The 15,554-nt window shown below is 47.2% G+C and overlaps 1 protein-coding gene across 2 annotated transcripts in view; it reads right to left on the bottom strand.

Moving 5' to 3' along the window:
* MAML3 (mastermind like transcriptional coactivator 3) overlaps window positions 1-15,332 on the bottom strand; it is a 459,409-nt gene extending 444,077 nt beyond the window's left edge. The window contains exon 1 of one of the 2 annotated variants that reach the window (XM_070770140.1): window positions 14,035-15,332. In XM_070770140.1, the coding sequence (XP_070626241.1) occupies window positions 14,035-14,505 (471 nt within the window). In that variant the 5' untranslated portion in view covers window positions 14,506-15,332. The remainder of the gene's footprint in view (window positions 1-14,034) is intronic. The other variant, XM_019977768.2, reaches the window with a different exon arrangement.
* Between the last annotated feature and the right edge of the window lie 222 nt (window positions 15,333-15,554).

Genomic DNA, 15,554 nt, shown 5'->3' with positions numbered 1-15,554 from the left:
ATATCTAGCTGTCTTTAGACTGAAGCCCCTCCCCTAAAGTCTGCACTGTGCACACAGCTGCATTAGCTTAGCTGGCCAAAGGGGCTTTTCTCACCAAGATGCTGTGTGGTGCGGCTAAAGGAAATAGAAGCACAGAAAATGGCTGTCAGTAGTTAGTATCTAGATCAACAACCGAAGCAGAACATCTGGTTTATTGGAATCACTGGGGAGAGCATGACCTCTAAAGTGGAGGCCAGTCACCTACAGCTCCACCTTTGGTTTACTTCTGTGGTTCAAATCACCGCCACCGACATTCTGTACAAGTCTCCAGGCCCCACTGCCACTGTGACAGAGGTAAAACATGAGTTGGTGGTAAAGGAGATGAGGAGAGAGGGTCACCAAGGCCAGAGGTATGTGGGGCCAGGAGACAGCAAAGAGGAGACAGCAAAGACTTGGCCTTCCGATTAGGGTGCTACCAGGGATTCAATCCCTGGTTGGGGAGCTGAGGTCCCTCATGCCTGAAGGCCAAACACCCAAAACATAAAACAGAAGGAATATGGTAACCAATTCAACGAGTGAGTGCTCAGTTGTGTCCGACTCTTTACAGCCCCATGAACTGCAGCCCACCAGGCTTCCCTGTCCATGGGATTCTCCAGGCAAGAATCCTGGAGTTGCTTGTCATTTCCTATTACAAGGGGATCTCCCCAACCCAGGAATCCAACCCGCATCTCCTGGACCTCCTACATTGGCAGACGGATTCTTTACCACCGAAACTTTTTAAATGGTCCACGTCAAAAAAATAAAAATCTTATAAAAATAAAACAGCAGAGCTAACCAAGGACCAACACGTCCAGGGATCTTCATGCTGGGCTCCTGTTCAAACAGATCTGAAAACCTAAAGGCAGGTGAGGACTGCTTCTGCGGAGAGCATGGTTCTTTTGAAAAGGCAGCCGCTCACACCATCTTTTCAAGACAGAACTCTTCAGTCTGGCAAAGGCAGAACAACACTGTAGCCAAGAGTATAGATTTTGGAGCCAAACTGCTCCGGCTCTTATAAAAATACAGACTATAGTTCTGAGAATCTTACTGGAGGGCAGCTGCCATGCCAAAGGTAAATGAAAATGGCAAAGAAGGGTAGTCTTGAGACCACCTCACCTGTATGCTGAAAAGTGATAGGATTTCTCCTGTCTAAACAAACACTGGAGAGCAACTGTCGAGGCAAGTCCATTTTGATGCATTTTCTTCAGTTGGCCAGGTCAGCAGGTTGTTATTAGCATGTTACACAGATGCCTGGATTAGTCAGGGTAATTGAGCCTGGATGAAGTGGCAACTCACAGACCTGTGATTTTTATGACCACTCAAACCTGCACGCGTGGCCACCCCAGGTACCGTGCCACCCACAGAAAGATATTTTACACATAAAGCCATGCAGGCCTGGAGAACACCAAGCTCAAGAAAGGTACAGAGAACTACAGAAGTTGTTCAAGACAGTGAATGTCCCATGTTCACAGCCTGAACCAGCGCTGGTTAACTAGACTCCTACTCACCTCGCCACTGGGACCAGATGAAAAGAAAGAAAGTCATTTCTGTAAGATGTATGACCAGATATACAGCCTTTAAAAATTAACAGTGTTGACGCAGAGTGCAGTGACACACACCAAGCGCTAGAGCTGATACTTTTTTTTAAAGCCATATTTTTCAGGAGACACAATTATCACTTGCCCTAAAATGGATTGTAATAAATAAGATCCAGGATCCATGTTAAACAATATTAGATTAAGAGATTTGGCTTCTTCAGAAGAAACAGACTTCTTCTGTTTATACATATTACATATATGGAAGAAAGTCCAAATTTGTGTTACAGAAATCTCACATATGTACAAGGATAAATGGATAAGGATGTCCATTGCAATTAAGTAAGGCTTAATTGGCAAAAAATGAGAAACTATCGGTCTCTCAAAGTATGGGATCACTCAATCAGTTTTGTGATATTTTATTCTGGAATGGGGGGCTTCCCAGGTGCCACAATGCTAAAGAATCCACCTGCCAATACAGAAGATTCTGGAGATGCGAGTTCAATCCCTGGGTCAGGAAGATCCCTTGGAGGAGGATGGCAACCCACTCCAGTATTCTTGCCTGGAGAATCCCATGGACAGAGGAGCCTGCGGGGCCATAGTCCATGGGGTCACGAAGTCAGACACAACTTTTTTTTTTTTTTTGTGGCTGCATCAAGTGGCTTGTGCGATCTTAGCTCCGTGACCTGGGATCAAACCCAGATCGTTGGCAGTGAAAGTATAGAGTTTTAGCCACTGAACCGCCAGGGAATTCCCAGGTAGTTCTTTTTCTATCATGAGGATATGAAGAGGAAGAAAGAGACAAAGGCCCTATCCTCTAATAACTGGTATTTTATTTTCATATTGTTTAATAAAAGTTTTATCATTAAAAAAAGAAGGATGTTGTCATCACCAACATTTCAGCTAACTGAACAACTTCTGCTGGAACATTCTGGCTCATCAACACAGCCCATTTCATCTGTAAACAGTTTCTATTTTCATATAATTGTTTTTTTAATATATTAAACCAAACTTTGCTTCAAATAATCGCCAGCCACTGATCCTAACTTTATCCCCTGGAGGCCACAAAGAGTGCATCTAATCCTTTCTTCACATGACAGCCCTTCAAATATTTTAAGAAAGCAATCATATCATCCCCCAAATCAGACTAAACACCTCCAGGTCTTCCAACTGCTCTTCATGTGACATGGTTTCAAGTCCCTGTGCCTTCCTGCTTGTTCCTTTCCAAATACTCTCTCTCTCTCTAATTTCTTCTAAAAGCTTGACGTCAAGCCGTGGTTATGGTGCCAATGTGTGTGTGTGTGTGTGCTTAGTCATTCAGTCATGCCTGACTCTTTGCAACCCCAAGGACTGTAGCCCGCCAGGGGCATCTACTCCAAAAAAAAAAAAGAAAGAAAACTGATCTTTCTTGTTTTTAAAGCCTTGTTTTTAACAATCACCCTTTAATCTTATTCTCCACCACACCAACTAATCCTCTCCCCTCCACAAAGTGATTTTATTTGAAAAACAGTGAAATAAATGTTGCTACAGAAAGCAGTGCCAGAAACTATAGAAAACTTGCAAGAGGATACAAAGCATCTAGTATCCTTAGGATTTCCTTAAATGTTAGCTTATGGCCTGTGCATTCTCAGTTGCTCAGTCATGTCTGACTCTTTGCAACCCCACATTCTGTAGCCTGCCAGGCTCCTCTGTCCAGGCAAGAATACTGGAGTGGGTTGCCATTTCCTTCTCCAAGGGATCCTCCTGCCCCAGGGACTGAACCCAGGTCTCCTGCATTGCAAGTGGATTCTTTACCGTCTGAGTCACCAAGGAAGCCCAAGAATATTGGAGTGGGTTGCCATTTCCTCCTCCAGGGGATCTTCCTGACCCAGGGATGGAACCCACATTTCTCAGCAGGCAGATTCTTTACTGCTGAGCCACTTGGGAATCCCTGTTAGCTTGTTAACGATTTCCATTAACATGTTCTCATCAAACCACAAAGACTGTTTTACCCAGCTCATCTGAAACATAAATGATGCTCTGCTGTGAGTCCAATGACAGTAAGGACCTGGGTTCATTACTGAATCCCCCGCACCTAGAAATAGTATCCAATATGTAGCAGTTGTTCAGGACCTTGCCATGACACCTCGGCTTCCCCATGAGTGAAATAAGCCTCAGATCACTCTAAGTCTGCACTTACTGCTACTACTGCTAAGTCACCAGTCGTGTCCGACTCTGTGCGACCCCATAGATGGCAGCCCACCAGGCTCCCCTGTCCCTGGGATTCTCCAGGCAAGGACACTGGAGTGGGTTGCCATTTCCTTCTCCAATGCATGAAAGTGAAAAGTGAAAGTGAAGTTGCTCAGTTGTGTCCGACCCTCAGCGACCCCATGGACTGCAGCCTACCAGGCTCCTCCATCCATGGGATTTTCCAGGCAAGAGTACTGGAGTGGGGTGCCATTGCCTTCAGTAGGAGGCAAAAAGTGATAGGAAAGTAATTCATAAAAACAAGCCCAGCATTTACGTAGCACCATAAAATCTTTGGAAGTCTTACGTATATTAATTCATTTGAGCCAAACAACCGCTCCGGCAGGGAGATGGGAAAATGCTCAGAGATGCTAGGCAACTCATCCAGATAGGAGCCGGCCAGGCACAGGCCAAGGCTTTTTAGTGTTTGTTCTACTTAAGAAATCTTGGCTGTAAAGAAGCTGATGGAGGAAACCAGCATGACCGGGTCAAGGTTCCCTTCTTCCCAGGGACTGGCTGTCTATCTCATGGCAACACCGCTCCCCTCTCCACCCTGCAAGTAGTAAGAGTGTTTTTGAAAAGCTGTAAAGAAAGCCTCACTGTATTTTCAGCATTCTAAGGGAGCTCCTTGTTTAAGGCATGGTTTCTCAGTAGCAGCAACACTGATCCTTTGGACACGGTGATTCTTTGCTGCGGTTGTGTTTAGGAGGTTTAACAGCGTCTCTGGCTTCTACCGACTAGACACCAGTAGCACCCTCCAACTGTGACAACTGAAAATGTCTCCCAACACTGCCAAATGTTCAGGCTGGGGGCAAAATCTCCACTAAAGGAGACGCTCTGATTTCAAAGAATCCTGTGGTAAACCCACTTAAATGGCAGAGGTAGTCATTTAAAGAAGCAGGGAAATATTTCAGGAATTTTTTTTTTTCAGATACAAATGATTTTAACATTAGCTCGGAAAAATATATATTTGAGTTTTAGCAATGTCTGCAGGTTCAGAATAGACTACTAAAATCATATGTTACTGCCATAAACTCCCAAGGCACCAGGATACTCTTTACCCCAAATGAGCAAAACCTCTCTTGCCATCCATTTCAGGAGATGCCTCCAAAATCCTCACCCACCTCTTGCCTCTCTCTCTTACCACTAGAGTTTCTTACAGTCTTTTACTGGGAACCAGTCCCTTTAGATTCACTCTCAATCATCGAGTTACTTCCAGCATCTAACAAACAATCAAAGAAGGAAAAATAACCCACCACTGTGAGAAGGAAGGGCACTAGCAGAGCTTGTCTTTAGAGCTGGGCAATCCTTTTGAGTCACAGTTACAACCCAGGTTGAATCTGCACAAATAGACTCAACATTTCAGCCTTTTCTTTTGAAGGAAAAGAAGCCCCTGTCCTGACCTGTGTTTTCTGGAGGTGGAGAGAGATACTGTTAGAGAGATAGGGTAATGGTTCTAACGTCTTCACAAGCACAAGTGACTGTGTTAAGGATCAGAGAGTCCGTAATATGAAACATTACAAAACTAGATTCTACCCAATAGAATGGGGACTTAAGGAGTTAAGACATTCTGGAGGCTGTTAGTTTAAATATTTCATTCAAGTTGTCTATGGTTGTTAAGCCACTGCTGAAGGAAGATGAGTGTTAGTTACTCTTACTTTAAAAGATTCTACTTCAGCATCTGATGCAAAGAGACGACTCATTGGAAAAGACCCTGATGCTGGAAAAGATTGAAGGCAAAAGGAGAAAGCAGCAGCAGAGGATAAAATGTTTAGACAGCATCACTGACTCAATGGACATGAACAGTATCTGGGAGATAGTTAGTAGAGGGGAGAAGGAAACAGCAACCCACTCCAGTATTCTTGCCTGGAGAATCCTGTGGACAGAGGAGCCTGGTGGGCTGCTGTCCATGGGGTTGCACAGAGTCAAACACGACTGAAGCGACTTAGCATGCTTGTGTGCATTGGAGACGGAATTGGCAACCCACTCCAGTATTCTTGCCTGGAGAATCCCAGAGACAGAGGAGCCTGGTGGGCTGCTGTCTATGGGGTGGCAAAAAGTCAGATACTACTTTGTGACTAAACAACTTCAGCATAAAAGTCATTCTAACTAATGGAAGGTCCAAATAATTAAAGAGAGGTGTCTAAAGTATTCTTAAGAAATCACCTTCCTTATGTCAGAGGAAGTACTGCAGGTCTTTTGAGATTTTTATTAAATTCCCCCAAGAATAGTAGGCACAGCTTGCCCTTAAAAAAAACCCTGAACCATAGTAGTAATGGCTTTTTCTATGCACATATGTATGGTGGCCCTAAAGGAACACTGTGCTTCTTTCCCAAATGGAGTTGCTTATCCATAGCTAAAAAGTCCCTCAACTGTTTAACAGATGGAATAGCCAGGTATATTTAAAAACAACAAAACTGTGCATCTTCTCCGATCCACGGGATGGACCACTATGATCTTTAAGTATTCATTATATGGCAGGCCCTCAACTCCATCTTCTGAGTAAGTTTATCCAGTATTATTCCTTTAGTTCTTTAAGCTTTGCTCAGATCAGATCAGTCGCTCAGTCGTGTCCGACTCTTTGCGACCCCATGAATCGCAGCACACCAGGCCTCCCTGTCCATCACCAACTCCCAGAGTTCACTCAGACTCACATCCATCGAGTCAGTGATGCCATCCAGCCAGCTCATCCTCTGTCTTCCCCTTCTCCTCCTGCCCCCAATCCCTCCCAGCATCAGAGTCTTTTCCAATGAGTCAACTCTTCGCATGAGGTGGCCAAAGTACTGGAGTTTCAGCTTCAGCATCATTCCTTCCAAAGAAATCCCAGGGCTGATCTCCTTCAGAATGGACTGGTTGGATCTCCTTGCAGTCCAAGGGACTCTCAAGAGTCTTCTCCAACACCACAGTTCGAAAGCATCAATTCTTCGGCGCTCAGCCTTCTTCACAGTCCAACTCTCACATTCATACATGACCACAGGAAAAACCATAGCCTTGACTAGACAGACCTTTGTTGGCAAAGTAATGTCTCTGCTTTTGAATATGCTATCTAGGTTGGTCATAACTTTCCTTCCAAGGAGTAAGCATCTTTTCATTTCATGGCTGCAGTCACCATCTGCAGTGATTTTGGAGCCCCCCAAAATAAAGTCTGACACTGTTTCCACTGTTGCCCCATCTATTTGCCATGAAGTGATGGGTCGGATGCCATGATCTTCGTTTTCTGAATGTTGAGCTTTAAGCCAACTTTTTCACTCTCCACTTTCACTTTCATCAAGAGGCTTTTGAGTTCCTCTTCACTTTCTGCCATAAGGGTGGTGTCATCTGCATATCTGAGGTTACTGATATTTCTCCCAGCAATCTTGATTCCAGTTGTGTTTCTTCCAGTCCAGCATTTCTCATGATGTACTCTGCATATAAGTTAAATAAACAGGGTGACAATATACAGTCTTGACGAACTCCTTTTCCTATTTGGAACCAGTCTGTTGTTCCATGGCCAGTTCTAACTGTTGCTTCCTGACCTGCATACAAATTTCTCAAGAGGCAGATCAGGTGGTCTGGTATTCCCATGTCTTTCAGAATTTTCCACAGTTTATTATGATCCACACAGTCAAAGGCTTTGGCATAGTCAATAAAGCAGAAATAGATGTTTTTCTGGAACTCTCTTACTTTTTCCTTGATCCAGCGGATGTTGGCAATTTGATCTCTGGTTCCTCTGCCTTTTGCAAAACCAGTTTGAACATCAGGAAGTTCACGGTTCACATATTGCTGAAGCCTGGCTTGGAGAATTTTAAGCATTACTTTACTAGCGTGTGAGATGAGTGCAATTGTGTGGTAGTTTGAGCATTCTTTGGCATTGCCTTTCTTTGGGATTGGAATGAAAGCTTTGCTAAACAACAACAAAAAAAAGTGTTTTGTTTTTCTAAGTTTAGGAAAATTAATTAGTCAATTTTCCAAAAGTTCCGTTTCCATCTCACAAACATGAATCAATGAATTTTTGGAATGTGTTTGTCTGAAAAGAATGTGTTTGTATTTTTTAATGAAAATTTAATTTGGGGGATCCAATAACTCCAGCATGGTCATCTGTAAATCAACTTTTTTTGTAGTGTCAAATTAGTTTGAAACAACAGGCAAATAAGCATATTATTTTACTTAAAATGTCATGCAAACGGGGAATGACAGCCTGAAACTGTTATGAAGTCACTAGCATCAAGGCTAATGGTGACTAAATAACAAAGACCTGTTATTCCCTTAAACCTAGCTTAAATAATACTGAAAATCTACCAAAAAAATACTACATTGTCAAAGTCTTGGATGCAAGAGTGTGATTTAGCATTTTCACTTCTATGAAGCACTATGAACTGGGTACCAGTACCGTAAAATGTATGAATGACATTTAAAAATTCAGTCTATTCTCTATGATTTGCACTAATGAAGAATAAATGGTATACTAAACTAAACCCATAATTAATCCAAAATAATTGATATCTTATCCAATTCATTACTTAGGAGGAAGCACTAAAATCGTCTTCTTCTTGCTTCTTCCCAACCTTTGGTAAAAGTGCGAAAGATCAGTGAAAAGACCAAAAGGTTGGCAGCAGGCGCAGAAAAGAAAAACAAAGCAAACAGCTGGATCCGAAAACTCAGTAATCAGCCTCTGAAAATGCAAAGCTATTTGGGAGAATTAAAACGCAAATATTATGAAAACCTTGGGACTGAGTTTTAAATATGTCCCTTTTTATAAGATTTTGATGTCTGATTGATGTCACAGTTCTCTATGATGGGTAATGTGGAAAGAGATGACAGAAGTTAGCCATCTTAAGCTCAGGAATGTAGCACAGAAGTGTTAATTAACACACAAGGAACACTGATCACAAGTAAAACTCCATGACATTAAATAAAACATAAGTACTAGAGATGTCTTCAAAAATTACTGTGTAGTGTACAGAATGGTTTATTATACTGGATTCCTTCTCCGGTAGCAGCACTAATGAGAGAGAGAGAAAGAGTCCTGCATTCATATCTCAACCGAATGGGAAAACCCAATCAGGAAACCTTTTTCACAACAGTTGGCTATCAGTCTCAGAGAGATATGTAGGAAACAACTCTGTACAGCTCCATTTCACTAAACTTCTCATCCTGCTTTCGGAAATGTCAGTACACCATATCCATGGACTGTTTATTTTCTTCGTATCAGGTGGCAGAACACCTCCAAAGATTCTAACGACGCAGGATAGAAAGCATCAAACATGCTATCCCCCTGAAAACTCAGCTTCCCCTGATAAGAAACTCAGCCTGAAGAGCATTTTAGATTATGATAAATGGCTAACTATGCTTTTACTTTTCTGATCATTGGCTACCCATTACTAAATAAAATGTACCACAACTAAAGAACATACATAACACAATTAAGTATGTATTGGTGCTTCTTGGCCTTCTTCTTTTTTAATGCTTCTTGAGAATTAAAAGACAAACACTTGTGAAGAGAAATGAAATTTCAAAAAGTTTTTCACAAACTTAAGGCACACCCTGTGTGGGCTATGGCAAGTTTTTCGAGAGATACTGTCAAATCCTACCACCCAGAAGAGCAGTAGAAGGATAAGCCAGAGAAAGGTTCATAAGAAAGATTCAGAAATGGTTTGACATAACAGGCTTGCAAAAACACTTGACTACAAAGCCAACAATTTACCTTCAACAGGATAAGCAAAGGCAAACCAGCTTCATTTATAAAGAGGTTTAGCCCTGGACTAGTATATTGATATTTCCTGTATCTCTTCCAGGAGGTGATGAGAAAGAACACTTTGGATCAGTTCAGTTGCTCAGTCATGTCCGACTCTTTGCAACCCCATGGGCTGCAGCACTACAGACCTCTCTGTCCATCACCAACTCCCAGAGCTTGCTCAAACTCATGTCTATCAATGCCATACAACCGTATCATCCTCTGTTGTCCCATTCTCCCCCTGCCCTCAATCTTTCCCAGCATCAGGGTCTTTTCCAAAGAAAAGACTAGAAATGCAAACACTTTGGATAGACTGTAGTTTTCTCTAAAACTCAGCATTTAATCTGCTTATTATCAAATAAACAACGTGATAAACTCTTAAGAGCAGGAATCACATAGATTTATGCAGTCTCTAAGCTGTGTATAAATTAAGCACACTGTTAAAGTTATGATAGTGCTGATAAGTAGAAAGGTCATGAAAACAGAATATATCCAGGTCAAGTAAACTACCACCATTTGAGATTCTGAAGGCTGCATCCTCATGCAGCATTTGGTATGCCTGAATGAGAATGAACTTGTCAACTGGAATTTATCTTAAAATTTTATCCAGGGGATCAGTTTCAAGTATAGAAAATGAACAATGTCTCATTCTGCTACAACAAGCAAAACTACTTCAGGAAAACCCATCTTTTCAACTGCACTGTTCTTACCAGCAACTCTTGGGGGTGGGGGCATGGGGGTGAGACCCTTCTGAATAAATAGTGTGTAGAGAAAGTCATTTAACTACATGTCTAGAAACTATCTTTCACCTGAGGGAATGCAGCTTCAAACCCAGGCCTGGGCCATCTACTCTCTAACAGGCTATGATGTGTGTACTCAGTCACGTCCTGCTGTTTGCAACCCCATGGACTGTAGACCGCCAGGCTCCTCTGTCCATGGCATTTCCCAAGCAAGAACACTGGAGTGGGTTGCCATTTCCTTCTCCAGGGGATCTTCCCAACCCAGGGGTCAAACCCACATCTCCTGCCTCTCTTGCAGGTGGATTCTTTACCACTATGCCACCTGGGAAGCCCAGGCTATTATGGACCCATACAAAAACCTAAGCCCTTTCCAGGAGCCTGGAGCCAAGGAAGATTTCTGTCTCCTCACCCACCCTGCTTCTGGATTGCTTGCTTGTTTTTCATGTCTATGCTTGTAAATGTGAAAGGTAAGAAAACAAATCAAAAGAGGTAAGCCTTGATTATTAGACTGCCTTCTGAACCCAAATCAAGCAGAAAGAGAACTAATCGATATTTAGTACTTTAGACATTATTGGCCCTAAGAAGGTAAACAATAGCAATAAAACAGAAAAAAAAATCCTATTCATCTTTATTTTTATCATCACCATTATTATTATCTGACTCTGGTTGACTGTTGCTTTTCTTTAAGGCCTTCCAAATAGCTCAATCTAAGAACAAAATATAATTGCTCTGTGCCCCCTCTCCCAGAGCCCAACTAAAATCCAGCTGCTAATTCAAGATCAACATTTTCTTTGCAACCTGTTCTCTCAAGATTTTTACCTCTTAAACAGGTCAAGTTGAAATACTCTTTCATTTCAGGGATCAATGTAAAATTTTGAACTAATTATCTTTAAAGCAAAAATAACTTGTAGAGGAGGATGTTAATTTGTTCCCCTTTATTTTATATGGTACATAGAATTTACATGCAACTCGGCTTAAGATTGGAGGCTGTTGATTTTCATTACACTCATCACACAAACTTGTGCCACGTATCAATGGGAGATGCACGTATGAAATACACTTGAAGCTAAAATATACTCCTGTACATCAGTCTCATCAATAAGCTAAATTATTGTCATAAAACTGACAGAAAAATGTTATTTTCAGGCAATCATTTTTCAAGTTTAGTTGTTAACTTGCTGAACTGGGATTCGCCATGAAATGTACAGCTTACGACTCGTCTATTCAAGTAAGCTCTATCTTTTCATTTTCAAAAGCAAGCTCTGGTTTGGGCTTGCTGCGTCCTTCCAGATAACATCAGGACCCTGTACTGTCTCCCACCTGCGGGTGTATCGTAACCCAGGCGCGCGCACCAGGAGTCCCCCTCCTCTCTACCCCTCCCAGGGCCCATATGGCCCCACGAGGGAACACAACCCAAACGCTAAAACTTTCTGGCTGCAAACTCTACTGCTCTCGCCTGCGATCAAAAGCGACCGGGCACCGGCTTTTGTTCCCGCGTTGCCCAGCTGGCGCGGTAGTCCTCCAATCCCGAAAGGTCGGCAGTGAGGCGGTGGGACTAAGATTTTGGAACCTCCCAAAAGAAGCCCATTCCTACGCAATCAGAGCGCGTGGAGCTTACAAAAAAAAAAAAAAACCAGGAAAAGAGGGTGTAGCAGGCAAGGGTGACATTCCCAGTGCCTTTCAAATGCTACTTGAGTCTTAGGTACAAAAGTGAGTCTCCTCGTCCGTGGAAGGGCCTAAAGGGGGCGGGGAGTGACAGACGGCGCGGACCCGGAGAGAAATGGGTACCACCAGGGCACGCGAGATACAGTCGAGATGCAGGTCCGCCCCGCCTCCGGGTACAATCAGAAAAGCTAGGGTGTCAGTGGTTTTCGGCTTCCTGTTTGTAAAGCGAGAACCTCCCTCCTTGACTCTGTGACCGTCGTTCTTCCTCCCCACCGTGTCCGCCTCTTCGCGCACGGGCGCGGGGGGAGCGCGGGTCCCCAGGGGAGGGGCAGGGCCGCCAGGCGCAGCGCCCCTCCCAGCCGGGCGGCCTCCCGAGCCGAGCCCGGCGGCGAAGCGGACAAAGCGCCTCCCGCTCCCTCCCCCACGGCCGCGTTCCAGAAGGGAGGGGGAAGGCGGGCTCGAGGAAGGTGGGAGGAGGAAAAGAAGGGGGGGGCGGGGAGGCGAAGGAAAAGGAGGAGGGAAGGTGCTGCCGGCGGGACTGGGCAGGATCGCGCCGAGGAGGGAGGGGAGGGAGGAGGGGCTGGGCGGCCTCGCAGAACCCGGAGGAGGGAAGGATTCTTGAAGCCCAAGATAAACAAATTGTTCCTCTTCACGTGCGGGGTGGGGGGAGGTGGGGAGTGAGCGCAGTGGCCTCTCCTCTTCCCCTCCCCCCAGCCGGCTCTTTGTCACGGAACGCCCGGTGAAAGCCCGCGCCAGCACCCGCACCACCCCGGGCGCCTACGACCCTCAGACCGGGGACGTGCGCTATTGATACGCCGCACACCGACAGGGCCTCCCGCACCGCCGATCGAGGTGCGGTCTGCGGGGTAAACGGGCGAAGGCGCACGGCCCCGCTGCGCTCCTGGGTTCCCACCGCCCGCCCCACCCCGCACACGCGCGCAACCCAAACCTGGGCGGCGCGGCGGGGGAGGGGGCTGCAGACACCTTTCCCAAACTTCCGGCTCCCAACCCCCCCGCCCCAACCCCGAAAGGAAAGCCAAAGAACCGGAGAGTGGAGATAGGAGAAAGGATTCTACCCTCAGGGTTAGGGGGTGGGAACTGCCCCTTCCTCCCGAGAAGTTAAGCCATTGGCTGCTCCTCCTACCTCGAACCCACCCACCCAGCCATTTAAGCCTCTTTCACCTCCCCACTACCTTCCACTCCTCCAGGCTTATCAGACAGGCCCGGAAAGTTGGTGGGGAACGGGGCGGGAGACAGAAGCGGAGAAAGCTCTGTGCAAGCAAGTTTAAAAGGAGGAAGGGAGAGAATCCCCTGCGAAGTTGCGTGGCGGGGACTCTCGGCGCAAGCCCAGGGAGTCTCTCTCCCCTCCCGCCCCGGCGAGCCGCTCCTGCCTCGACCCTCGGGGCTGCTCCACCTGCCGGGCCAGCTGGGGGTCTCGAACCGCGAGGGAGCGCACCCGCGCCCCGCATCCGCGCGCGCCCTCACCGACGCGCGCGCGGGCGCGCGTCCACCCTCGCTTGTTTCTCACCCACTTCAAAGTTCATTCACAAAACTCTTAGACTTTCTCAGCCCAAAGTGGGTGAGCCGGGGAGAGGAGGCGAGAGCATCTCCGTCCCTCCTCCTCCCCACGGGGTTCGAGAGCCTGGTGCCCGCCCAGAATCTGCGACAGCATCAATTCCTCCCTACACCCAGCGGATGTGCTGAGCGGGGTGGGCGAAGGGGGACGGGTCTGGGGAGCCCAGGAGGCGAGGTGAGGGATGGGGTAGGGAGCGGTGAGGAGGAGGAGCGAGGTTTCAACTCGGTACACTCTTTCACATCGGTATCTAAGAAAGGGAGAGGGGGGTAAAACTTTTCCAGTGCCTTACTCCGACGCTCCTCTAGGCTCCCTCCGCCCCTTGCAGTCGTGACTGGCTTCCCCCCCTCTCGCCCCCTCTTCCCCAAATCTGACAACCCTGACAGATTAACAGGTAGCGGCGACGGCAGCTTTTACCTCAAAAAAGTTGACGTTAACCCTTCGGCTTCAGCCCACCTCGCCCGCCGTGCAAATCAGATCCCCGCGCCCCCTTGTTAAGAAGCTCCACGCGCCCCCCCCCCCCTTCATGCGCGCGCCCAGTGCCCGCTGCCAGCGCGCCCTCACCATGATCAGCGTGTGGTTCCTCTGCTCCGCCGAGGCAGCCTCCGCATCTTGCTGGGGTTTGCTCTGGTGCTGTTGCTTGCCGGTGCCGGCGCCCGATTTCTTGGCCCTCTGTTCCAAGGTCCGCTGGTAGAGGTTCACGGTGTCCCGGCGCTCCAGCTCCAGCTGCTCCACCTGAGCCTGCTGGTACCTGTTCTCGCAGTTGACGTGGTGCCGCCGGCAGCCCTCGATGCGCTGGCGGAGCCGCTCCACCACCGTGCTGTGCTTGGGGACGGCCGCCGATCCGCCGCCTGGGCCCCCGGAGCCGCCGGTGCCGCAGCCGGCAGCCGGGTGATTGCTACACGGAGCAGCGGGAGTACTATTGGGAGTATTATTCACACCGATCCCGGCCCCGCCGAGGCTGCTGTTCAGGCTACTGTTGATGCAAATACTACTGCCATTCGCGGCAGCAGCGGGGGCTGCGAAATCCCCCATCCTGCTCCCCGGGCACACTATTTTGGAAGAACTTTTTTTATCCACCCCCTATCAGCCTCCTCCTTGGGTCCAAGGATTAAAATAGTTTAAGTGGAACGCGGGGGAGACGCAAGCACATGGATGGAAACAGCGATCCCGACCGGGCGAAAAAAAAAGGGGGGGGGGGAGATTTTGGGGTGGTTTTTTTGTTTCCTTTTTTTAAACTGTAAAGCTCGAGGGGAAAAAAGGGGGGGTGTTATCAGAATACCATCAGACACCTATCAACAAAAAGAATCACAACAAACTGAGCCAGCAGCAAATCGGGTTGCAACTCAAGGGAAGATCCGCTCTTCGCCTGCCTTCTTTTCATAATCCATTATTTTCTAATAAATTCCAAGAGATTTCCGGTGGTTGGCAAGCATTTTCTCCCTACGTACCGAAAAACACAACCCATGTACACACACAAGCATATGCCTCCAGTGCGGACACGCGCGACACACACTCACTCCACACCGCATCGGAAAACGGCAAGCTTGCTTATTGCATTTTCCTTCCACAAAAAAGTTTTGGTGTTTATGCCGCCCCGTGTTCTCAAAGTACTTTGGCTGCTCAGTTGCATTTCACAGGAACCTAGATATCGAATCCTCGGGCTGGGGGAAGTAAACACATGGACAGTCCGAGGCGACTGCAAAAGTAGATCGGTGAAGTCCTTTGCAAAACGCCGCGCGGAGAGCAGCCCCTAACGCTCGGCTGGGCTGCCGCTGCCGCCGCTGCTCCTGCCACCATCACAATGATCAACTGCTCGCCGCCGCCGCCTCCTCCTCCTCTCGCTCCTCCACCTCCTCCTCCTCCTCCATGCCAGCGGAGTGATATCAGGACGCGCGAGCTCAGTAAACACGGCAGCGGCGGCGGCTGGAGGCCGTGAGACAAGCCCGGGGACACGGCGCAAAACCCGGCCCGGACTCTCACCCGGCAGGAGCGGGCGCGGCGCGCACCGGCGCCCGGCACCCAGCTCCCGCCTCCCTCTGCTCTTCCTCCCCGCCCCTCGCACGCCCCTAACTTCACTGCCA

Source organism: Bos indicus, chromosome 17 (assembly GCF_029378745.1).
Source record: "Bos indicus isolate NIAB-ARS_2022 breed Sahiwal x Tharparkar chromosome 17, NIAB-ARS_B.indTharparkar_mat_pri_1.0, whole genome shotgun sequence".
NCBI classification, from domain to species: Eukaryota; Metazoa; Chordata; class Mammalia; order Artiodactyla; family Bovidae; genus Bos; species Bos indicus.
This window is presented reverse-complemented; position numbering and strand designations above follow the sequence as displayed.